Source organism: Bactrocera neohumeralis, chromosome 5 (assembly GCF_024586455.1).
Source record: "Bactrocera neohumeralis isolate Rockhampton chromosome 5, APGP_CSIRO_Bneo_wtdbg2-racon-allhic-juicebox.fasta_v2, whole genome shotgun sequence".
Lineage (NCBI taxonomy): Eukaryota > Metazoa > Arthropoda > Insecta > Diptera > Tephritidae > Bactrocera > Bactrocera neohumeralis.
The window spans coordinates 73,543,264-73,551,325 of NC_065922.1; the positions used below are offsets into that span (position 1 = coordinate 73,543,264).

Below are 8,062 nucleotides of genomic sequence, written 5' to 3' on the forward strand. Positions count from 1 at the left end.
ACGGGATGAAAGTAAAACAAAGTGTATAAATACTTTCTACTCCAATTCGACATTACCGATAACGACACATTTATTTTTCTGCACTTTATAGCAAATCCACAGCAAGCTTAACGATTGCGCTGCTGCACTAAAGCACTTAAAATATATTTGCTCAAGAAAGTGCTCAGCTTTTACAGCGCTTAGTGTGTACAAAGGTCCAGTAAGTATATTTGCTGTGAGCTAGCTGTAAATATATTCATATGTGTGTGTCTCGTATGTAATGACACGCGTCTCTGTTTACACGCCGCACTTAATGGTCAACACTCAGTGTTTGATAATGAATTGCACGACATTCATAATTTATAGTTGTTGTCATATTGGTTTTCGTCTGCGCCGAGCGAGCAAACGCTCGACAATAGCGGAAACACTTAGGTTCAAGTGTTTAATAGCCACTGGGCGCAAGGAAAGGGCTCAGAAGTGCATGCAAGCGCTGAAGCTACGTCGTTGACTGTGGGCGTTTGCTCAGGAGGTTTGAGTTTGGGGAAAGGTAAGTTTGTGTTCATATTCTTCTAGTTCAACTGCATTCGGAAGAAGGGTGAACATATTATATAGTCTATGCTTGTAGACAGTTCTACACAGCTGTGGTCAAGTGCCCGCTCTAGTGTGGCTGTTGAGCTGATGAGAGATCTCACTGTCACTTGTTATTTTTACACTCTTCACTCAACTAATTGCCTTTATTAATGGTCACTTTTACGTTTGGTCGGCAGTGTTTCAAGCAGCAAACTAAATATGTTGCAAAATGTTAGAAGAATTGAGATTTTGTTGCAAGTACTTGAACTCGGAGCTTGAAAGATTTTAACAATTCGGGACTTGTATTGATAGTACAGTAGAGAAATCCAACATCTTTGATCTGGATCTGGATTCCAATATAGAAATATACCGAAAACTACTGTGAACCCACTATTTGTTGCTTTAAAAGCCGTGTAAGTATAATATATTTAAAGAAGTTATAAAATAAAAAAATTCAGAAATTGGTATGAAGGGAAGGCTTTTACTAAAATAATCATTTGTCGAAATTTTTTTAATATGGAATTGCCTTATGTAAAAAAGGGTATGAATGAATGAATGAAAAATGATTAAAAAAATTGTATGAAGGGAAATCTTTCACTAAAAAGAATTTATTACATATTTTTGAATACAAGGTTGCCATATGAAAAAAAATGTCTGGAATATAAAAAATTAAAGAAATTTCTATAAAAGGAAATCTTTTACTAAAAACAGATTTGTTTTTAATTTTTGAGTATAGAGTTACCATATGTACAATCGGTATAAAATAAAAAAAAATAAAAAATTAGTGAGACGGAAATTTTTTTATTAAAAAATACTTTATTAGAATTTTTTGAGTTTAACTGATTATATTAAATAATGTTGACTATAGTGTTGCCATATTTAAAAATGGGTATAAAATAAAAAAAATTTAAAAATTGGTATGGAGGATTTTTTTTACTAAAAAGTACTTCATTGGAATTTTTTGAGTTTAGGGTTGCAATGTGTAGAAACAGAATATAAAATAAGTTTATTACAAAACTGGTAAGAAGGAAAATACTTTACTGAAAACAAGACTTTATTTCAAATTTTTAAATACAGTGTTGCCATATACATACATATGTACATATATAGAAGAAAGTATATGATATAAAAACTTAAAAAATTGTATAAAGGAAAATATTTTACTAAACAAACTGTATAACATATTTTTGAGAATAGTGCTGCCACATGTAAAACAGGTTTTAAAATAAAAAAGGACTAAAAAATGGAAGAAGGAAAATTTATTTATTAAAAAAGAACTTATTACAAATTTTAGAGTATAGGGTTGCCATATGTAAAAGATTTTAAATAAAAAAATATTAAAAAATAGTATGAAGGAAATTTTCTAACTTAAAAAGACTTCATTAGATTTTTTGAGTATAGGGTTGACCCAGTTAAAACAGGGTACAAAATAAAAAAAATTTCAAAAATTGGAGAAAGAAAAATTTGTTTACTAAAGAAATAATTTATTACAAATTTTTGAGTATAGAGTTGCCATCTATAAAAAAGAGTACAAAATAAATAATTTGTATGAGGGGTTATCTTTTAATAAAAAACGACTTCATTATATATTTTTTAGTATAGGGTTGCCATATTTTTTTTAAAACATAGTAACCAACTCAGAAAATATTAACACCATAATAGATTATATTAATATAACATTGAAGCAAAATTGATAACATTCGAAATGAAATGAAGAAAACTTTAGAAAACGCAAATATATTTAATACAGAGTTGCAACCTGTTCAGGAATTTAAGCTAGCTTGAAAGAAAAATGGATTAACCTAGTAATCAGACTATTTGCGATGATTTCAATAAAAATTTATAAGTTTAAATTTGCCATTTTCCAATATTTTTTCACTTTAATATATTCCCCATGATGAAAGATAACACATAATTGAACTTCCTGCGCCGCTAATTTTAGAAATATTATTCATAAATAGCGCTGAATCTCTGAGGCTACTTCACTTTCTAGCCGAGTTGTAACTAGCAATCATTCGACAAGAGAAACACCGCTGATTACAACGCCGCCACTAGTGAAGCATCAATAGGGCACAGCCGCGGCAAAATGAGACATCTGTCCAACGGTGGAACAATTTTATCAGTTCGTGATGTTAAATAACAAACGCGCAAGCAAGCAGATAAAATAATTTGTCATTTCGTTAAGATAAAAATGGCAATTGTGAAAATTGGAAATAATTGGTGATGGAAAACTGATGGAATTTTAGTGAGTGCCAACTGAATGGACCTGCTGGATGCACATAATTATTCAGTGCAGAAACGTTATATTAAATAATAAGTGGAAGCGGAAAAATTATTCAAGCAATTTAAGCAGAATACTAAAAGTCTTAAAAAAAGTATTTAAAAATATTTTACTAAAAAATGTATTAAGAAAATATTTATAAAAAAATATAAAAAAAAGTTGATATTATAAAAAATTGAATTATAAATAAAATACTACATTGTAATTAAAAAAAATAAAACGTTTTCAATAAATTTTGATTTAATGAAACATTAAATTCTTAATAACTATATAATAAAAAACTATAAAAAATATAAATATATTAAAAAAGGTCTGTGCAACGTGTTCAAACTAAAAAAAAATTAATTGTTGTGCAACACTTTGCAAACCGCATGAAGCATTAAAATGAAATTTCATACATATTTTGTCGTTCTACTAATTTTCTTGAAGAAAGGTGAGTCAAAAAATATACCAACATACTGGAAAACTGAATTTTTTTTATTGGCAATCGATATTTGAATGAGATCTTTGAAAAAATACAAGATATTTTCGTTCACCATTGATAACAGTTATCTTTGCAAAAGATAAGAGATTGTGGTGAAGTACAAGAGAAGAAATTCTTTACACTCATTAAATAAATTGCCTTAGTCAAGGCAATAAAGAGCGTAATAAGGCAAATTAATGAGAACAAAATATTGTAAAAAACGAATGACAGTCCGAACAAAGGCTCTAATGCGACATTGGAACCAGTTTAGAAGCAATTTCAACTCTTTCCACTTATTCTTTCTTTGTTTCTTTGCTCAGACTCCGACAAACAATTAATTCCTAGATGATTATTTTCGACATAAATACCGCACTTTTCTCCGAAGCAGAAAAATCCACAGACTCCCAAGGTAGTCTCATCAAGTGGGGTCTTTTCGAGTTGCTTAACCGTAGTCAAGTCATTAGATCAGCACCTTCTTACTCTTACATACGATAAATATATCAGGTTAAGATCTATCACATCTTGCCGTATGAACCAGTCATACCAACTCAAAACTCGCAGCTCTTCACCGAAGTATCCATGTCTCCTAAGTTCCCTTTTTCAAGCCCCTCCACGAAAACGGTATTTCCAAAAATTTCATAAAAAATCTTTGATATCAACCATAATTAAGGTATTTCAAATATCTTGAGCATTTACTATTAAACTTGCGAACTCTTCCAAACGTATAAAAGGTTGATAAGCTAACGTCGAAACGACAATTGACATCAAAATTAAAAAAATTCTAGATCTCTCAGGAATATTGTCATAAACAGATGACCCTTTAACTGACAAAGAAAGAAAGCACTTTAAACAAATCCTAGCTAAGAACACTTCTTGTTCTATTAGTATCCCAAACCAAAGATCGAAGAGTAAAATACTTAGAGTAACTTTACTTTATACAGTAAACTCTTACTATCTTAGTGAACTCCTCTAAAATCTCATACCTTCCTTACAGCCAATGCTGACTACATTCAGTGCTATGTATGTGAAGATTGCGAGGAAAATGAAGGCGAATTGGTGTCCTGTGCACTTCTTGGGGAGTTACAATTAATAGACCCAATAGTTCAGACAACAGCAGAGACCGCTGCGCTCATCAGCTCAACACAGATGACAACCACAACAATAATAAACGAAAATACCACTTCAGCCAACTTTGAGAACCTGACCTCAACGACGACTGCAGTCAGCTCAGCCAATTTTGAGAATGTGACGTCCACGATTATTGCAGTTCAAGAAAACTTAACTACAGTTAGTATTCCGAATGCTATTGACTCCATGGAATCTTATGAGGATATGGAGTGGGAACGGGAGAGCGCAGAGTCGCCAATCTACAACGAGCCTGATAGAGAAACGACGAACAGAACGAGTGGAGAAAAGGAAATTTTGGTAGCCAACGCCACTGCGATTACAACCAATGAGACCGCCGAGACAACGGACGACGAAAGCGAATTAGCAGAACCGGTTAATTTGACTACCACTTTACAAGAAAATACTTTCACGAATACTACTGATGTGCTCGGACTGAATGCAACTGCAAACGAAACTTTCTTGAACTCAACTACATTTGTCACAACTCCCAATGCTACCTCGGCAGCAGCACCCGGGAGTGAAAGTTTTGAAAACATCACCCTTGCAGTCGAGACTACTGATGTAGGTCCTCTAAATACTTCGGTAAACGTAAATTCTACCAGCATGGCTACTGAGGTTTTGGAACTCAATGGTACAGAAAACTTGATCTCGGCAGAACTTAATGGAACAATACAAATTAACACAACTGACCTAAATTTTGGAGGTGATACAACAACAGTCAATAATACGAACCTCAGTTCTGACAACGTAACATCAACAGAGATTTTAATATTGGAAAATGAGGCCAATTCTGGGAACGGAACAATTACAACTACGCCAATATTGGCAAATGAGACCACGAGTTCTTTGGGGCTGAATGGTACAATACAAAACAATACAATAACCGTATTAGAAAACGGAACCTCGAGTTCTATGGAGATTAACGGTACAGCAGGTCTTACTGCCGGGACCTCGCTATTGGAAAATGGAACCGCGAGTTCTGTGGGACTTAACGGAACAACAGCCCTAACTTCTGGCAATGTAACAACTACAGAATCCATGACCAGTTCCGTAGCTTTTAATGGTACCACAGAAGTTAATACAACAGCTATAAGTTCGGGAAATATAACCACTGAGACGCAAATATTGGAAAGTACTATAGGAATAAATGGAACAGCACAAGAAATTTCTTCAGCAGTGGATTCTGGGAACCTAACGACAACAGGAAATTCGACATTGGGAAGTGACTTCATGAATTCTACTTCCATATTAGAGCAAGACAATTTTACGATTACTGAAATAATGCAACTGGCTGAAAATCTTAACGGTACACTGCAAAATATTACCACAGCTACGCTTTTGACAAATTTGACGGCCACTATAACAGGCAATGAAACAAGCGATGCGATTGAACTTAATGGTACTTCAGAGTCTCAAACAAATGCGACAACAACATCGACAAATGCCAATGCTACATCAACTGTAAATAATGCGCCGAACGAGGCTATCATTTCCGAGGAATACTCAGACGAAGATGATGGTAACAATTATGCCGATTCTGACGAAGAGTTCCGCAAACGCTCGAAGACTTATCGCGGAAAGCTTGGTGCTACTCAGGAAACAACAATCAACGGCATCCAGTTGTCCAAGCCATTCCTAGTTAAACAAACTCCTACAGACTTTTTACTCAACAAATATAGTAAACTAAGGCATGTAGCGGGACTGAAGCAAGTGAACATAACCTATAAATGTTACACCGTACGCGTTAAAGGTAAGATTAGTCGATGGATGAACTCTAATTGGGGCAGTAATGCTTTGTTTATATTTTTAAGCTTTCTTTTTAACAATTTGTGGGGTATTGTAAGACGATTTCGAAGTTATGAACTAGATGTATTGATATCTAGGAAATTTATTTTTATCAAATATTGCTCTTCTGAATTTTGCAAAACGTTAACTGTTATTTACGTAATTCGTACACCAGTACGAAGTTTTTGAAATTGTTGCCTGTTTGATAGACTACATGACTTCGATCTGCCTTTGCTCTATCAGAGAAAAGGCAGAAATCAACTAGCTCTTTTGTAAAATCTTAAGTCTCGAACTTAAAACTTAAATTCCACTATCTTTCCGTTAGTGCATCTTTTTCAATGCATTCATTTGGATCCGGAATTCGTCCATCACACAGTTATCAGTCACTAGTTTCAACTTAGGACTGCCACGTTGATATGTCGTTCACCACTTTTATCTTGGAAAGCGTCTTTTCATAATATTTTACACACTACTTTATGTTCTTTTTAATTTTTCAGGCGAAAATAAAGTGCAAATCAACAAAGGCTGCATTGCAGTGCCTGCAGAACGGACCGCCTGCGAGCTGCTAGGAACAAAATATGGTGAGGACGCGTTGCAGGATTGCCAAGTGTGCTTGGAGGGCAAATGTAATAGTCGAAGCAGCAGCAATGATTTGAAATTTTCCACACCGAGTGTTATCTTAACAATTGTAAGCGCTTGGTTACTCAGTTGAGCTCTAAATGGCTGTGCAACCTTTTCTTCAGTTTATTGCAAACAATATATCTTTATCAATTTAAGCGGTATAACCGAAATATATCCGATATTTTTTGCCTTTTCGTTGCAATTAAATTAGCACGAAAACTTATTTGACACTTTGTTTTCATTTTCTCCTGGATGTACGCGCTACTTTTGCCATGTCACTTATCATTACAGATATAGGTTATCTGATTTATAATAAAAGCGCTAATGACAGGGTTGCACTCATAAATATTTAGCACCTTCCAACTACGGCTGGCAAGCAATAATAACGGGAAGGAAGTGTTTTCATTTGAAACATGATACTTTCCGTTAATAGATACAAAAATAAACAAATATAAAGGTAAATAAAGTAAAGTAAAAGGTAAAAACTTTAAAGGTCACTAGGTGCAAAGTTGACAAATGAAAAGGTAAGGCAACAGCGAACATCTGAAACAGCGATAAGCGTTAAGCGAGACGAAAGAAGCCTAAGAATGCCAAATATAGAGGAATTACCCAAAATAATGAAAAAGGCAGAAATGTATAGCAACAATGTGCAACCCGCGAAAGTTTGTCGAAAAAATAACAGTATCATAACATCTTAATGTCAAACAACGTGATTGCTAGGGTGTTTGGAGACTCTTGAGCATACTTATGTAACGCAATTATGCTTCACCAGTGCGCTGGCTGTTATTGCGACAATTTTACGCTAATGAATTTTGATGATAGGCGGTTAGCGGACAATAATAAGAAAAAAAGAGACGCAATGCATAGTTGTTGACACTAGGCCATAACGACAGGAATGACGGTTTAAGTTAGAACATACTATATGCAAGGGAGAGGTTAGAACTACATAACCAACTAATTCAATAATTCTAAATAGTAAATAAGGATAATGCATGAGCTCAACACTTCATTTCAAAATAGTCATAAACTAAATTTGCATGTTAAGAGATCATCTCTAACGCACAAGTTTTTAATAAAAAAAATACCAGCAGACTCTCCGGAGCTTTGCTAAGCCATTACTAGGAGTAAGTGGAAGGAATTTTTGTATTTTGTTGTCAAATCAAAAGGAGATTCCTTTATCTGTCTTAATCCTTCAATTAATACCAAACCATAAACCCTAAGGCCTAATGCAGACA

General features: G+C 34.1%; 1 protein-coding gene across 1 annotated transcript; it reads left to right on the top strand.

The window, feature by feature from the left end:
- The first annotated feature begins 3,129 nt into the window (after positions 1–3,129).
- On the top strand, positions 3,130–7,050 carry LOC126758594 (mucin-19-like). The gene is made up of 3 exons (XM_050472931.1): positions 3,130–3,263; positions 4,288–6,171; positions 6,704–7,050. The coding sequence occupies exons 1-3, from the start codon at positions 3,215–3,217 to the stop codon at positions 6,916–6,918; spliced, it is 2,148 nt and encodes a 715-aa protein (XP_050328888.1). The 5' UTR covers positions 3,130–3,214; the 3' UTR covers positions 6,919–7,050.
- The last annotated feature ends 1,012 nt before the right edge of the window (positions 7,051–8,062 follow it).